We start from the raw sequence: 18,361 nt of genomic DNA, 5'->3' as shown, positions 1-18,361 counted from the left end.
TAAGGATGGAATTTAATTTTAAAATAAGCATGAGCTCAATACTTGATTAGTTTAAAAAATAAGAAGGACCTTAAAAGTAATTTGATCTAAAAAATTGGAGAAATAAAATTTAATATTCTTAGTTTTCGAAAGTATGGGAAACCTAAAAAGAAAAAATTGAGGCATATCCCTTCTCACTCATAAGATAGTTTCGACTTTGTACATGATGCATTATCACTGCATGGGTCTTATGCATTGTCCATAAACTAAAAGGAAGTATTAGTTAACAAGGTGAACGTATAGTAGTAGCCAAAGCAACATCGAAAGTTATAACCGCTGTCCTACGATGTTTTCCGGTCCGGCTGCAATACTCGAGTACGATACTCGCCTAATGCCCAAATAGGGAAAATGTTGCGATAAGCGGAGTAACTGATCATGCAATTCCGGTTAAACACTCCCATGACTTCCTGCATGTAATGAGTTTACGAATTTCAATCAAAGAATATGCATCATTTTAAGATGAAAGTTTCCCGCACCGGCGTCGTTGGAAAAACTTACCTGTTGCGGAAAATCCCCATTCTCCATTTGGGAATTTATCAAATATCTAGCTCCTTTGTGCAGTGGTGTCGCATCTCTCTCAGCCTGTTTGAATAAGTTTAAAATAGAAACAATGAAACCCTGAAAATATATAGAAACTTCTAAAGCGACAGAGATGCGTGTTTACATTCGGTTTCTCTCAATCTGAAACATTTTCCACACAAACACATGCAGGCACATAAATTATCGAGTTAATATAATTCAACTTTTCATGATTTTCTGTTATGAATACGTAGGAAAGGTTCCACTTCCATATTATCAAAGAGCAACTATCATGGCAAAAAGAAGTGCTACTCAAGAAGACGATGACCTCCGTAGCAGCATAGTCCAATCTCAACATTTAGAAGCTACTGCAATAGAGAATGACGTTTTACCTGCCCGGCATTGATTAAAGCCAGCATAGCCCAGCCGGTGTTTACCATATGCGGTTTGTTTCCCTCAATATTTGAGTAAACCTGTACAGGGGAGCATTTAATTCATTGTAAACAATATACCCAAACATAATGGAGTTCGAGATGTGTGAATATTATACAGTCAACTAATGAGATTATACAATATACAAGTGTTAGGCAATACCCAAATACCCGTATTAGGTATATTCTACGAATATATACAAAGTCCACCTAGATTAGAACTGAGATTATATAATTTAGATGTTCTGTATATAATCGAGTAGAAATTAATAACTGTTACATGGCAGGTTAATAAACCTGACCTTGTTTTGACATGAAAGATAACTTTCTCCCCAGCCACCTGAGGGAAGCTGTTTGGACAGCAGAAAATTGCAGGCCTTCTGTATGCTAGAAGAGTTATTGAAGCTCTTTCCAGCAGCCACCAATCCTTTCACCCCAAACCATGTACCATAGGTGAAGCAAACACCCCAAGAGCCGTACCTAATTGGATAGCATAAACAACTCGAATTAAGTTCAAAACTAGGAAAAAAGACAGGATTGAAGCATTTTAGTTGTTTTAAGAAGAAAATTCAGGTACTAATGACACCGGCAGGAGTTCCATGTGCTGTATGAGGCTTGTAATACTTCAATAATTTTAGCTATAGACAGAAGTCACAGACTAACAACAAAAACTTCTTATAAAAATTGGTTCTAAATAAAGGGCCAAACCATGAGCCATCCGAGGCTTGTATGCTTTCGATGTACTTGGTTGCCTTTTGGATACATTGGTCGACTTCATGTCGACGATGTTCAGGATGTGACTTTCTGAAAGCTGCCAAAGCTTGAATTGCAGCTGACGTACATTCAACATAACTGAACAGCCATCATAATTGATATTAAACTACATACTTCAAGAAAAAAAATAAAAAAGAAAAATACAGAGAGTTTAACTCAAACGCTGGAATCTTACGGATAATCAATAACAATATCACCAAATGTTTCAGCAGGATTGATCAGCTGTAAACATAAAACAATATGGTAAGCCATTATATGTCTACAGCTTACCACATCAAACTATTTAGTTTCAGGTTTTAGATAATTAAGGTTTGATGTTACACAAATGTAAAATTAACTAAAACTACTGTTGAAAAGCAGTGGCATGAACAGAGTAACAAGGGATACCTCCAACCAAGGGTATGATCTTGTGAGCTCATACGTTGCAAAGCCACCATCTGCATTCTGCAAAGATATGGAAACAAAATCGAATAAATATTAGCAACAATCTGAGCTCATTGACAACACCGATCTCAAGATAAAACAAGATTTTGAATGACCAATGGTGAGGTCAGAGGAGGGTTTTCATGGTTTAAAATATAATATGATAATCTATTGTGGACTATGGTTACCTGGTATTAACAATATATTTACTAATGTTGCACGTGTGTCTATAGATATATGGATTCAGTTTATCATAACCAGAAAATGAATTACCTGAAGTGAAAGGATAACATTTACGGCATCATATAACCAATTTGCCTCTAATGGTTCTCCAACAATCTCTGGGGATATTTTTGATAATAAAAGAACAGCCTGGAGGAGGGTAAAATGTTAAGAAAACATAAGGAAAATTCTCTGAATTCAGAACTACTTACTTTTAATCCCTCTGCTGTGCAATCTGAAATAGGCCATCCGTGATCTGCAGTTGAAAAAGGCCAAGCACCTTTGGAAATGTGACGGTACCAAAAGTTGAGGTCCCCAGGGCAATCTTCTTGAACCTTCAAAATAATGAAAAAAACATATAAAACATTCAATAGCAAGCAGTCTTCCCAATGAATAAACTCCAATGTGTTTCTGAAACACAAACCACCTGTGTGTTCCTTAAGTACATGTTTGCTTTCCTCAAAGTTGAACTGTACTCTTCAGTAAGGTTGGTTGAAATAATTGCTTGAACTGCAAAGGCAGTGTCCCATAGTTGACTTCCATTGTAACCCTGCAACAAGTTCATTATACCCACAGAAAAATGGTCATTAAGATATTGCAAATGCAGTAAAAATGTAAAACCCAAAAGATAGGCACAACTACAGTGCATGGATTAGTAGAACATCATTTATAAAGCAGAAGTTATGTTTTCCAAATGAAACGGAAGCCACCTTCAGATATCAACGATTCAAGTTTAGCAGCAGCAGCTATTCACTAATATTGTCTTATCAGTTAAAAATACCTTAATACCACAAATCTGGTAAATAAATTTTCTTTTTTGACTGATGGTCAAGGCTATTATCAACTAACATAAAGGATGAGAAGGTATACTCACCTGCATTTTCATGCCATCTTCAGCAACCCATAGATAATCATAAAGTCTTGGAAGATGCAACTTGAACGCCTCTGAATTTGGGTCTTCCACCCAACAGCAAAGCATGTTTAACACCTATTATCAGCAAAATATATTTTCCCAAAGCAAAAAATATAATTAGCTAAGCAAATAAAAATTACAGAATAATTGCATGGGATGCATTCGGTACAGAGTAATCACATCACATGCGTTATGGCAAATATCAGAGTTGAGAAAAAAAATGAATACAAACTGCATAGTAATCTGAATTTTGAAAGACTTGGACACGCCAGATAAATGCAAAAATCCTGTATAATAACCAAAGAAACATGCATAGCTTTTTATTTTTATTTACTTTTTGAGATTTAGGAGTTTGTTTTCCCTGCACACCTTGTTTACGGGACCAATGCAGGTGTAACGAGTATTCTCGTCTTCATAGTGTACGTGCTCAATTGCAGTTTGGAGAGCCTTTTCTCTCAACTTCTTTCCGGGCCAACACATTAGGATAGGTTCAACGATCTTGTGAAGTGATGCCCAAAGAATATCCTGCAGCAATGGGTGAGGGTAGTACAAATCTTCCTGCAAGAAAAAGTGAAAGGTTCTTGATGTTAAATGAAAATCTACAAGAACACCAAGAGTGAACTGTTCAACAATCTATGGAAAGAACTAATGAGAAAAACCTATGGTCCCTATGATTCTCGTTAACCGGTGTCATCAGTCAGCAATGGCTAAGTTTAAAATCAGTTATGGGCTTAGATTAGGGTATGGCAATCTAAATATTACCAATTGATTCCGGATTGAAAGCTTAACATAGAAAAGAGCTTAAGTTGGTTTTGCTCTGATTACCGTATGGCCATCTAAAATCATTTATAGAAGTATATAAATGTTAGAGGCACATCATTTATCTAAACTCTCAATTTCACTAACCTTTGCACAAGCATTTCGTGCTCGATTCCAATCTATTTCATGGTATGAACTAGTAAAAATCTCCTTCCTCAAAGCCAAAACTGTTGGTGTGATAGGGCCAACAAACCTCTTTCCATATAAATAAGACATAGGCAAATAGACCATCCGGCAGTGACACCACATCCTACCTGTTGCCGAGGGGAAAAAACTTAATTCTTTTATTCTCTTTGGGAGAGAACTTGTCCGAATGCAAATTCAACAAAGTTTCTAAATGGAAATGAAGGGACAAGAACCTGGATGAAATGGTAGCATATAAGGGAGAAGCCATATCTCAGGGGGCAAGGGATTATTGCCACACCATTCAAAGGCTCCAAGCACCTGTTGCCACCAAACAATGCATGCAACTATTATTAAACTGATGCTCGTGTGAAGATCAAGAACACTAAATCAAACACTGAAACCAACATAAAAAGGGTTAGGTTCTGAACTGAAAGCCACATCTTCCCCCATGATGTTATTTCAGTAGCACCACCATGGTTCAAAATCCAATCTCTTCCTCTCTCCACTGCCCCCTCCCCATCATTAGGTCCTTTACCAAGCAATCTTAGAGTGACATAAGTCAAGGCAGAACCAAACATTGTACTTGGGCCCTCAATGTGTAAGCCCCATCCCCCATCTTCGTTCTGCAATTGCATATGCGTAACCATAGTTCACAAACTTTACAGCCCAAGGGCAAGAAGAAAAAGATGCATAACACTCGGAATAAAAAAAAACTTGAGGAGCTATTAAACTTGCTAAAAGAGCAACATAAAAGATATTTAAATTGCCTGATGATTATAAAGGTAGCGACGCATCTCCTTCTTATGCTCTTCTGATAAGACTGCATTCAATGCCCCAGTGATCGACAGAGTAATTACCTGATGCATCGCATGAACAAAACAAAAATATATACGAATACTACATAATTATTTATTTTAAAATTATGATATTTATTTTAGTAACAAGATTTTGATAAGGTAAATGAAAACCTTTAGGCCACCCACGTAAGACAATATAAGTGAAACTGATGTCATCCAGAACGCCTTCCATAAAAAAAATCATCACTTACCAAACCGGGCATAAGAAACATTGGACCTCCATAATCACCTGGCCAATGCCCATCATGGGCCTGGAGAGATGAATGGAAATTTATAGCTCTTCGTAAAGTATTGGTGACCATCCATTCCGTAACATTTTCCGCTTCCTCAACTTTGACCTGAGGCAAAACTTCAGGTACTGGGTTCTCCTTGGAAAACTGTATTATGGGAGGAAAGAGATTAAATAATAAAATGAATAACTAGAGAACATTAAGCGTACTTTGTAAATAAAAGAAGAAAGTTCAATAATCCAAATAACAGTACAGAATCAGGAAAGCTATGAAAAGTTTCTACCTTAAAACTGAAAGCAAAAGACACAGATCACAGATGATATTTAAACATTAAAATTGCATTAACCGCACCATTCATAAAGAAAAGTTCCTATCCAAAAGCTCCCATGCTGACAATAACCTTACCACATATTCATCAGCTCTTGTTGAATTGTACTCCGTGTAATTATTTCAGTTTTTTTTACTGTGCTTAAACAAGCTGTCTATCCATTTCCCACAAATTTCGTCCAGCCCCAGAAGCTTCAAATACTCATCGCTACTAGCAGCAAATCTTAATTTCAAAGTTTAAACCTATCTGATAACCAATTGAGACGACATGAAGCTAGTTCTGAAAAAACGGTTTCGTAAAAGTGGTAGTTTATCAAGATTTAGGAGGAATTACGCTGGGTCATTTCCCACATCAAAGGAAAGGCACTGATAACAATCATATGCAGGCTGCTTGGAAAGATTAACGAGAGTGTGATCTTGGAAAAATCAAAGCAGACACTATTAACACTGTACTTTGTAACGATTTGAAGCTTAATACTGCCATGTTTCAATAGACTGCTTTCGCAGACCGATATTTAGTAGCAATTTGAATGCTTCTATACTGGATAAAAAAACTATTATCAAAACATGAGTTATTACCCAAATATAGCAAAAAAAGCAAGTGGGGCAATGAATTAGAAACTGCTGAATTTCAAAATGCCACTGCCACCTACCACCTACCACTTTACTATTATTGTCTTAATGGAATTAACGACAATGGAACGCAATGAGAAATACATAAGCAAAATATAACGAAGAATATGTATGGAAATACCTGCAAGCGCATAAGTAGATCTGAGCTGTGCTTCTTTTTCAATCGGTCGTTGGTGAAGTCGAGGCGAGCTTTCTCGACCTCCAATAACTCCTCCGGCGATCCAAGGTTGGGATCGAAGTCCCAAATCTGTCTCCCCACGTGATTGTTCACCGATCTCAGCCATGGATTCCCTCCCTCGGCGAATTTCAGCTTCCACATTTTTCACTTCACCGGTTCTGTATAAAACCTAGTCGGAATTCAAATCAAAAAGCAGCGTTGAGCAGATTCGAAGAGAATGCCAATTGCATGCCGTCGCAGTTTTTCAGCTGAAATGAGAACTGCACACTGCAAGTAGACAGTCTTACTATGTATTTATATAGTAATTCAGAATTCAAAAATATTTTAATAGAGAGAGAAAGATATATCTTCGTCGTTTTCCTCCGCGCTTGCTGTCATCGAACCATAACCACGGCCCTGAAATAAATCTCGTAATTTATTTTTTTCCCTATTATTTATAATTATATTTTTAAAGAATCTTTAATAATATAATATTTACTTTATATAAATTTTAACATATTCATATGAAAATTATATTAATATAGTTTTTTAATTGATATGAAAATTATATTAATATATTTTTAAATTGTATTTTAATTATTTTATCAAATGATTCGCATTACGTAAGTTATGAATTATTTGTTGGATGTAAAAAACTTTTAAACAGTTATAAATATAGAATTCTTAAGCCTTGATATAAAAAGAATCTCAAACTATTACTCTTTTTTCCATTTAATTGTTTAATTTTTTTCGATCAATATGGGTATCTAACGTTGTAAACGTTACTATTTTAAGTATTTAATCTATGACGGACATTAAAAATAATATATTAATATAAGCAAGGATAGACTGAGAGAGTATGGCCACACCCTTTCAAAATTTTAAATTCTTATATAATATAAATATTTTCTTTGTTTTTTTTATTAATGACTTAATTTCACATCTTTATTTTTTTAAATAAATATTACATTTCAAGTTTGTATTCTTGATATAAAATTAAGGTTTAATATAAGAATAAGTGTTTAAATTATGTATCGAAAAATGTTTTAGTGCTTAAAGATTTTTTTATTAAAAATAGGTGTCTAACGTTTTCTCCATTACCATTTTAGGTGCCCAGGCGTTAACCGTCGTTAAATATCTTCGTTAAATGATACATGTCACGTTTTGATAATTTTTATTTAAAATAAAAAATATATTTATTATAAAAACTTAATTTTTTTTTCAAATCTTAAAAAACCCAAAACTTTTAAAACTTTAATCCCTTTGCCACCGTTGGCCGCCAACAACGCCATTAATTGGCTGAACACTAAACGACATGTGGCCGAACACCAAACAACGTGTGGTCGAATTGAATTTTTTCAAATAAAGTTTGAATCTTAAAACAAAACAAATCAACTCGACTAACTCCAATTTTTTTATTCAATTTGATTCGATCGAATACTCACCTTTATCATTAACAATCACTTAGAGCTACAATTTCATTAGTTAAATGATAATCTTTCGTCCTCTCACCCGTTAAGAGGGTCATCATTCTTCTCTGAGAGTCCGTGGAGGATGCATGTATACTCTAATGTGAGCATGTGCCCATCTTAAAATCTGAATTTCTTTATATTTGTAATTAATTTTACAGTATGTAATTACCTTGAAATTTTATTGATGTCTATCTTATACAAAAAATAATAATAATTAATACATATATGTTTATCATAAAATTTATTTGTAATCTGCAACTGTCGAGAACTCCCCATTACTCGAGTCTCTCATTACATATCTAATGACTATAAATTTAAATTAAAGAAGAGGAACTATATCACCAACATTTATAACCATTATCCCTTCCGTTAAACATCAACATCATATAATATCTAACTTAGTCAACATTTATAACCATTATCCCTTATCCATTCGAACAATTCAGATATTTAAAGTTCAATTATTAATCAATTGTGATTGGTAGATAAATTTACAACTTGATTGACTTTGTGTGAATGTTGCAAATTTTGTTCAATCGAAACGGTGATTAGAGTACGATTGTTAAATTCAAATTCATTATAAACGTAAATCTTTTGTTATATAGTTATCAAGTTATTTTATTTTTCTTTTAATTCGAATTGTCGCTCCAGAGAATTTAACAAAAGGATTAATGATGTTGACAATCATATTTAAAATTTTAAATATAAAAAGTGAAGGGACTAGATTTCTGAAAATAAAATTTAAAAGTATGAAAATTACAAGGGGTTGAACAACTAAAAGATATTAGAGTTAATTACACTATATGCCTTCAAACTCTAAATTATAAAAATTATTTTAAATTAATCTCCAAACTATGTGACCTTCAATCTATTTTAATCCTTAAACTTTTAAATATTTCAATTTATCCCCGAACTCTCGATGATTTTGGGGAAGTTATTGAAACATTCAAAAATTTGAGGACAAATTTAAAATGATAGTCATAATCGAGGATGAATTTGGAATGCTTAAATGTTTGGGACAAATTTAGAATATAACTTGATAACTATATAACAAAAGATTTACGTTTATAATGAATTTGAATTTAACAATCGTACTCTAATCACCGTTTCGATTGAACAAAATTTACAACATTCACACAAAGTCAATCAAGTTGTAAACTTATCTACCAATCACAATTGATTAATAATTGAATTTTAAATACCGGAAGTAAACCATAACTTATTAATTTTTTTTAATTAATCATCTATATCCGATCTATCGATCAACTATCAGATTGGATATTGCCGAGGCGAGGACGACCCTCCCAACATAATTTGCTCAATTTGCAAACGCCATAATTCGAACTTTTGACATTGCTTAAAGAATCTAGTGACTCATCTCACTAGACCAACTTATTGTTGGTCATAACTTGTTAATTTAATTGTCTAAGTACCATTTCCTCTCTTTCATTTATATCTAATTAAATTGTTATTAATTGAACTTTAAGTACCGGAATTTTGTTGGCTTAACAAAGCTAAATAGTCAATTAAATCCCTGTTGTTGTATAGGTTAGTTAAATATTGACTAAGTTAGATATTATATGATGTTGATGTTTAACGGAAGGGATAATGGTTATAAATGTTGGTGATATAGTTCCTCTTCTTTAATTTAAATTTATAGTCATTAGATATGTAATGAGAGACTCGAGTAATGGGGAGTTCTCGACAGTTGCAGATTACAAATAAATTTTATGATAAACATATATGTATTAATTATTATTATTTTTTGTATAAGATAGACATCAATAAAATTTCAAGGTAATTACATACTGTAAAATTAATTACAAATATAAAGAAATTCAGATTTTAAGATGGGCTCATGCCTACCTTAGAGTATACATGCATCCTCCACTGACTCTCAGAGAAAAATGATGACCCTCTTAATGGGTGAAATGACGAAAGATTATCATTTAACCAATGAAACTGTAGCTATGAGTGATTGTTAATAATAAGGGTGAGTATTTGATCAAATCAAATAAAATAAAAAAACTGGAGTTAGTCGAATTGACATGTTATGTTTTAAGATTCAAACTTTATTTGAAAATTTTCAATTCGACCACACGTCGTTTGGTTTTTGGCCGATTAATGACGGTGGCAAATGGATTAAAATTAAAGTTTAATTTTTTTAAGATTTGAAAAAAAAATAAGTTTTTATAATAAATATATTTTTTATTTTAAATAAAAATTCTCAAAATTACCAAAACGTGACATGTGTCATTTAACGAAGATATTTAACGACGGTTAACACCTGGACACCTAAAATGGTAATGGAGAAAACGTTAGACAATTATTTTTAACAAAAAAAATCTTTAAACACTAAAATATTTTTCGATACATAATTTGAACACTTATTCTTATATTAAACCTTAATTTTATGTCAAGAATACAAACTTAAAATGTAATATTTATTAAAAAATATAAAGATGTGAAACTAAGTCATTAACAAAAAAACAAAGAAAATATTTAAATTATATAAAAATTTAAAATTTTGAAAGGGTGTGGCCACTCTCTCAATATATCCTAGCTTATATCAATATATTATTTTTAATGTCCGTCATTAAATACTTAAAATAGTAACGTTTACAACGTTAGATACCCATATTGATTAGGGGAAAATTAGACACTTAAATGGAAAAAGAGTAATAGTTTGAGATTCTTTTTATATCAAGGCTTAAAAATTATATATTTATAACAGTTTAAAAGTTTTTTACATCCAACAAATAATTCAGAACTTACGTAATGCGAATAAATAAGAACGTTTATAACTAAAAAAATATTTATGATCATGCATCTTGTTTGTTGGAACATCGTATCGATCTTCTGCCATACGTCCGATTGGATTTCAAGGAGCTTCTTTGCCTTTTGTTGTAATTTCGCCATGAATCTGAACAAATATGATGGACAATTACATCAATGAAAAGCCACCATTAATAAGCACTTGCAAATAACAGAAGAAAACAAGGCAGAACACTAGAGAAGATACACAGCCAATTGTCAATCAAAATATATTAATCAAGGATCAAAGTCTCTTAAGATTTTCCTGAGGCTTGTAATTTTCGATGGTTTTAGTTTGGATCATTTTGGTTTTGGATTATTCCAGGTTTAGGTCATTCTAGATTCAAATCATTTCTTTTTCGGGACATATTCGAGTTATGTTGGATAAGTTTGGGCTGTTGACTTCATATGGGGCAAAGATAGGTTGTGGATTGAGTTTGAGTTCTGGAGAATTGGCTGGTTCTATTGGGTTCGGGTCAGAATTGGGACATCTACAAATCCGAAGGTCTATTGCAAAAAGCATCGTTAACCATAAAATGAAATTCCTTAAAATAAGGTACGAGAACAATACCTTCAGAAATAACATGATAACAGCTTGTATGAACTCAAAGTTGTTCCTGTAGAATAGCTCAGAAACAAAATAATCCAATAACAGTTCGATTGAGACCATCTCAGGTTTCCTATCAAGCTCTTCCACATTCTCATCGTCAATGATCTGAAGCATCCGAAGCTCCATGTCCAAAGCCGAAGGAGACAAGCATTTAATATAATCAGTAAATGCAGAAACTGCAACATGTTAAGGCACACAAATATTAGCTGCAAAGGCGTTTACCACGGATATTCGATAAAGTTCAGAATGGAACTTACAGTTTTTTATCTCCGCAGAGGACTGAAGATGTTGCAAAAATGCGGATGGTGGCATGTCAAGTTTCCTATCATTATTTTCCGTTTCATTGCCTTTTGCATCATTATTCCCATTAGCTTCACTAGGCATAAATAATATCTCCCCAGAAAAAGATGGAGCAGGCAGGAAGAAAGGAGCCTTCTCGGGTTTCTTGGAAGGCTCAATTGGTTTGTTGCGAACCTGCAATTATAATGCAATTATGGAGTCGATCTTTGCAGAAACTCAACCTAACTGCTTGAAATAAAAGCGACAGTAAATAGCGACCTTTATAATGTCTAAATTAATCAAGCTTTGCCATTGGCTTTTTGGCAGTAGTGAGAGAGTAACTAGCTCTGGAATCTGCTTAATGAATGTTGCAGAGACAGAAGCATCTTTTGGAACTGAGTTGTCCGTAACGGGTTCATCAGAATCCTCAGTTTGTGGTCCATCCATAGATGAGATGGATGGCAATCTGACATTTACAACTTCCTTTCCACTTGCAAAAGAATCCACATTTGAAGCTCCAGAGAAGATTGACCGGTTAACCCTGATTAAGATTGCATCCAATTAGTTTTTCTTACAAGGAATTAAAACCAAATTGCAGTTACATGTAAACCTGCCTGTTGTACACTGAATGACCGAAATACATGAGATTTATTGTAGCCATGTTCCAGCTATGAAAATTGTCATTCGTGTTGTTTACAAAGAAGTAATTAATCAAATTAAGTTTCGCCTTTAAGTTCTCCAGCTATTTAGAGTGAATAGAAGATCACAAAGATAATTAGACCTAATAGCTAAACTTCTTTGGCCCATGAGGTAAAGGTGAGACAATTGAACACTTACCACAGATAAACCCCGTTCTGATCAACATGGGTAGTTGCTAAAACATCCATATTTGGTGACAAGGACAATGCTGAGATAGCTACATCGACATGTACAGCATCAATTTGTCTTGCTAAGATAATATCCCAAATTCTCAGGCTCCCATCCATTCTGGATGATAGAAGCCATTTGCCATCCTCACTGAAACATAAATCAGTAATACGGTCTGTATGGCCTTCAAATTTACGAACCATTCTTGATGCCACAACATCATACACACGTATAACCAAATCATCTGTTACTGTGGCCAAAAGACCTGCCAAATACGGTAAAAAAAATAAAAACAGTAGATAAATATATGTTTGAAAACACTAAAAGTCTAAGAAAAGCAGACACGGAGATACCATAGAGAAGCATGAGTACATGCTCAATGACAGACAGAGAGAGAGAGAGAGAGAAAGCCAAGGTTCAAGGCTGATAACAACAAATACCAAAAGAAGCACTCACCATTAAGGCGATTGTAAACAATCTTAACTACAGTACATCCAATTTCCCATCTAGATTTTACGTCACGTCCCTTGAAATCCCATACCTACACAAAGAATCAAATCAATTTATCAACTTACACACCGGAGAAAATCAATAAAAATCTTCACTTTGTTCACCATGCTTAAAAGTAAGTATTATTAATTAAGTTATCATCAGCCCTTCTCACTACTGGCTGGAATATATTTTGACGTAAAGCACAAATCAAGGTGGAATGATTTAACAAGGTATTTGCAGCTATACCCAACAGAGGAATGTTGAAAGCTATAATCACATGTTACTCTTAGAAGTCTGTGTTAAGACTTAAGAATAGGAAAACAGGAGTATCAGGGAAAGAATATACCGTAATGTCTCCATGATACCCTGCACCAGGGTTTCAAATCGCGGTCGAGGTCGCGTTTTCGGTTATTTCGAATTTACCGTGATTGTGGCCGTCGCGGACGCTATTGCGGCCGTCGCGGGTAACTCGGACGACGGCGAAACCGCTATATCGCGGCCGAAATCACGGTCGCGGACCTGTTTTTGAAACCCTGCCCTGCACTTATCATCAAGGTATTTGAAGAATCACATGCAACTCCAACAACTTCTCCATCATGAGCACTTTCTCTTGGCCTGTCCAGATAACTACCTCGACTTCTTCCAGATTGAAGATTGAATCTCTCAATCCAACCACCTGTTGTCCCTAGAACAGCAAAGTTACCACACGCACTGATTGCACAGGCCTGTAACCAGAAGAAAAAAATCATCAGTTACAATTCATATAGTTGAAGAAAAACTAGTTCATAGCAGGGCTTTCTCATCTATGAATGGTTTAATTAACGTTTTAAATGAAGAGGAATAATTACACCGTCTAGGCTATATTCTATAAATACAAGAGCATTGAATGTATTCACTGCATTTGGAGCAGGAAAATAGAAATATCAATGCATAAAACTTATGGAAATAAACAAATACTAAATGGTAGGAATTAGATTGAGCATAACCTTCACAGGTGTGGGACTTTCAGGACATGGTCTCAGAATATGCTCACCAATCACAAAATTTTGAAGTCTCCACACATATGCCTGTTCGGTATCCATATGGCATGTAACCACATTGCACCAATCCCGTTCCCTGATTTCAGCTTTTTTTAATGAAAGAGAGAGCGCAACAGCAAAACTTGGATCACTTTGACATAAAAAAACATATTTAAATGATAAAAGAGCATATAGCAGATCATACCACAATCAAATGTGATAACAGGCTTTAATTTTAGTTCCTCCTGAAATTGAAAAATATGAAACCAAGCTGAAGAAAGAGATCACTCAACAAAAATTGGAACAGTTGCAGAAGAAATTAGTAATATCTGCATATAAAAGTATTGAGGTGTCCATGCTAATTTAGCCAGAAAAGTATCAACATTTCATCCCAGCCATACCTTCATTCTTAGTTTCTTGGCTCGCTTCGATATGTTTGCGACAGCTCTCTGCTTTGCTGATCCTTATCACAACAGAGTTGACAAGTTTTGACCAACTAGAAAATTATATTAATTGTGATGTAGAATGTATATATAGAAATCCATGGATGGAGGGTGAGAATAAGAACAAACTGTAAGTAGTATACCCAGGAACCAAAGCTCTTTTCAAATTACAGATTAGATAAATAAAGGATTTTATCAGGTCTTAGAATCAGAAAAAAAGGCTTATATCACATTCAAGTCCAGATCTAGCTCAGACAATTTTATCAATCAGAAAGAACTGAACGTTGTACTAAACAAGCATGGAACATTATAATGAGATCAAGGGGTATGTGTTATCTGATTAAATACATCATTGCTTTATCTAAATTCAACGTCTCCATCTCAAAGGATTCCCTCATCAATGATCCCTCTCTTGGAGATATTTGTACGGCTCCAAAGAACCAGATAATTAAACAGATTTCTTGGTCCCCTCCCCCTAAGGGTTTTCTAAAGTTGAATGTGGATGCTTCTGTCAATGGTGATTGGAAGACAAGTGGATTAGACGGGATTTTAAGAGATGAAGCTGGCTCGGTTCTAGGTTCTTTTCAAGAAGCTGCTGGTCCGGGACCTCCTTCTTTAATGGAATTAAAGGCTATTAAACAGGGTTTAATTTTCTTTGAATCTTCTCGGTGGTGTTACAAGAAACGTTTGATCATCGAGAGTGATAGTAAGTCGTCAGTGGAGTGGATTAAGAATTTGGATAAACGTTCAAGTTTGTATGTTATTATTTCTAAGGAAATTGCTGATAGGTTAAGAAAATTAGAGGGTTTTATTCGTTGGGTAACTAGGCCAGCAAATGTTGAGGCAGACGGTTTAGCAAAGTCTGGTATTGGCTAAGATTGGGAGTTGGTGTTTGGGATGTTTTTCTTTTGGTTTACGGATTTTCTTTTGTAAGGGGGGTGAGCTTGGTTGTATTCACATACTATGTACTGATCTTTTATTAATAAAATTTGAGGCACTTTTTTCCTCCTCCCGCTGATTATGGAACACCTTAGGGTGTTTTAATAATCATGAAGGGAGTTTTAACGAGGCCTCCACTTCTTATAAAAAAAATATATCATTGCCACCAAACAACACTCAGAAACTGCAAACTTGTAAAAAAAAGGTCCCACTGAGGTGAATATAAGTTCAAACAATGGTCAATCAGAAACATCGTGCATATCAAAATTCATGAAGAGAAAACTCCTGATTATAGATGCCAAACCTGGATGGTAGAGAAAAGGCGAAAAGCACGGTCTTGGCCAGCAGACAGGATATGCCTTCCATTGGCATAGAACCTACCAAAGTAGGTAAAATTCCAATTAGGTATTTCACGTGCAAATGATCTCCCAGAGAAAAGTTTTGAAATAACTGAAGTGCGGGCTAGATAATTTAATATTAAAATTTAAGAGGTCATATGGCGAAGTACTGCAAGATAATTTAGCAGGTACCGTTCTTGAATTGTATTAACCTTATTCGCAATAACATTCTAATACACTTTTAATTGTTAAAGATATTAGGGGTGAAATGAATACGTAGAAAGTTGCACATGGATGAAATTCATGGAGTGCCATTACCTGATGCAAAGTGAAGGAGCACTGTGTCCACTTCGAAACCGCAAGAGACGAGGATCTCCATCACTTGTGTCAAATATCCACATCTGCAAAGGCAAAAAAATAAAATATCAGAAGTGCATTTCCCAATATCAGAAATGAGCATGTGCAGCATAGACCACAGTGCAAAGACCACACTGACCTGAAAAGAGGGGGAAAAAGAATATAGCAAGCATGCACAGAACCTCTTGGTTAGGAAGGGGAAGAATCAGACTTGGCGATATGCATAGGATAGATTAGTGTAAGGTCAAATTTCAAATAAATCCCAACAATATTCATGCCATAGTTCTGAAACATTGAATATGATACAAGATAGTTTCAAACCTCAAATATTTTTATTATCACTTGTGATATTACACAACTAAATGCATATGCAGCATGTTCACTCACTTTAACCACTTAAAACTTCATAGACATAAAATTTAATCAAATAACTAGAGAGGGAAAAAGATTAAAAGTACATTAATCATTACCTTAATTGAGTTGTCAGCTGATGAACTCATTAATACAGGCTCATTAGCAAAAAAGTGAAGTGAAATAATTGAATTCAATGAGCCTCTCTTATGACTGTTTGAAGCCTTTTCTTCTCAAGATTCCATATGCTTATCACGCCAGAAGAACCTCCGGATGCTAGAAGGGGCTGTCCATCTGCAGAATATAGAACAGACATCAGTATAAATATGCACGGTGATGGGCTTGAGTAAACAGGTATTTCTCTAATAGAAAATGCCAGGCAAAAGCCCTACTGTACACATCTACCACTGTTTAAAATTGAAGTTATTGAGTCTAAGTGACTTCAGCTTGAGTAGCTGGATTATTTTTTGTGACACACCCAAGCAGAAGAAAATAATGCTTGACCAAGTTCAATTCTGCCATGTGCTGGCTTGGCTCAATTACCCCTACTGCAGCCTAAGCAAATTCCAACATATCAACAGAAAAAGCAAGCCCAAGATCAGGAAAGGCGCTCAAAAAAGGTCCATAATGAAAATACCTGTGCTGAAAGATAAGGCAGTGGCAGTGCCTCTTGCAGAATGTTTAAATGTTACAACTTCTTCGTCATAACGTATATTGTGAACATGAATTGTTCCATCAGCACAACCAACAGCAATAAAATCTAGTGCAGGTGATGAAACACAACTGCAGACACCGGAATTCCATCCCTTGAATTCATAAAGTTTCTTTTTTGTGCTGATGTTCCAAAGCTGCAAAGGACTTTCCTGGCTCCCAATAAGAACCTGTTCAAACTCTTCTTAGTTCTACATGTCCATTTTATCATAACATTTAAAATTCACCTAGTACCATATTAGCAACAAAGCGGGGAATGTTACCTTGTTTAAGTAAGTTCTGGATGCATTATACAAGTAGGAGTGAATTTGGCATCTATCTTGATATGTCCAATTGGAGCAAGATTATCATCAATTCCTTTAAACGACCATATGAAAACACTGCCATCAGCGTCTACACCTAGAATGTGATCCCCGAATAAAAGCAATAAGTTGACTTTAGCACTGTGCCTGCGCCAATTTGCTACCTGCACATGAATTAATCTTACCACCAAAATCCAAAAGAACAAAATTTTAAGGGTAAAAACTAGGTCTACATAAATAATACAAGACAGTGAGAAATAAACAAAAGACTAAAGATAAATCTGGTGAGCTCGTTTAAATACACCAATATCAGTCCCGTAGGCGGCAAACGTGTAATCACGGTACGAAGCAAGAGCTCGAATCTTCTTGGGTAATTGAGGACCTACATAACAGCATTAGGAGAAAACCAGCTTTTAACCAAAAGCTGAAATTAAAAAAGAAAAAGAAAAAATCTCACCAATAAGCACCAGATTGAACTTGGAGCACTGCAAAAGGAAGCTGAAAGTGAGGAGATGAATAACTTCACATTGTTGAAAGAAAAAACAAAGAAGAAGGAAAGATTGGTACTGACGTTGTAAATCTGAAAAGCTTTGCCAACGGTGACAGTGACGAAAGTTTCGGTGCCCAATCGCTGAACGGAGAAGGGAACTCCGCAGGTTATGTATCCTATTGCTCTGTATGGCTCAAATATCCCCATTTCCTTTGCTCTCTGTTCTCTTTCCTTTCACTTCAACTGAATGAGAAATCCTCTTCTGGATTTGTTGCTTAACTGAGTGCCTGTTTCAACAATAGGGTGGTAGATGATTTTTTGGATGTGGACATACATCAAAATTTTGCCTCTGTGTACATGCTATTTCATCTGCAATTTGAATAGTTAGTTCCTCTTTTTCTTTCCTC

At 34.8% G+C, this 18,361-nt stretch overlaps 1 protein-coding gene and 1 pseudogene across 1 annotated transcript; both read right to left on the bottom strand.

Moving 5' to 3' along the window:
• Positions 1 to 217: 217 nt before the first annotated feature.
• Positions 218 to 6,723, bottom strand: LOC120170352 (cycloartenol synthase 2-like). The gene is made up of 19 exons (XM_039178310.1): positions 6,665 to 6,723; positions 6,435 to 6,634; positions 5,315 to 5,500; positions 5,034 to 5,123; positions 4,695 to 4,889; positions 4,500 to 4,584; positions 4,228 to 4,394; positions 3,691 to 3,879; positions 3,283 to 3,396; positions 2,836 to 2,958; positions 2,621 to 2,743; positions 2,460 to 2,558; positions 2,151 to 2,207; positions 1,939 to 1,985; positions 1,698 to 1,841; positions 1,292 to 1,469; positions 951 to 1,031; positions 538 to 621; positions 218 to 446 (listed from the first exon to the last, which is right to left on the bottom strand). The coding sequence occupies exons 2-19, from the start codon at positions 6,630 to 6,632 to the stop codon at positions 321 to 323; spliced, it is 2,286 nt and encodes a 761-aa protein (XP_039034241.1). The 5' UTR covers positions 6,633 to 6,634; positions 6,665 to 6,723; the 3' UTR covers positions 218 to 320.
• Positions 6,672 to 18,212, bottom strand: LOC120170389 (annotated as a pseudogene).
• Between the last annotated feature and the right edge of the window lie 149 nt (positions 18,213 to 18,361).

The sequence above is a fragment of the Hibiscus syriacus genome, unplaced genomic scaffold (genome assembly GCF_006381635.1).
Source record: "Hibiscus syriacus cultivar Baekdansim isolate YM2019G1 unplaced genomic scaffold, ASM638163v2 tig00111779_pilon, whole genome shotgun sequence".
In the NCBI taxonomy this organism is placed as follows: Eukaryota; Viridiplantae; Streptophyta; class Magnoliopsida; order Malvales; family Malvaceae; genus Hibiscus; species Hibiscus syriacus.
Note: the sequence above shows the minus strand (reverse complement) of the source record. Positions and strands in the feature narration are given on the sequence as shown.

Coding starts and splice junctions, on each gene's coding strand:
- LOC120170352 (XM_039178310.1), bottom strand. CDS start 6,632: ATGTGGAAGCTGAAATTCGCCGAGGGAGGGAATCCATGGCTGAGATCG. Junction 1,470..1,697: donor CAAGCCTCGGATGGCTCATG/GTTTGGCCCTTT, acceptor CTATCCAATTAG/GTACGGCTCTTGGGGTGTTT. Junction 622..950: donor CTTTAATCAATGCCGGGCAG/GTAAAACGTCAT, acceptor TTATTCAAACAG/GCTGAGAGAGATGCGACACC.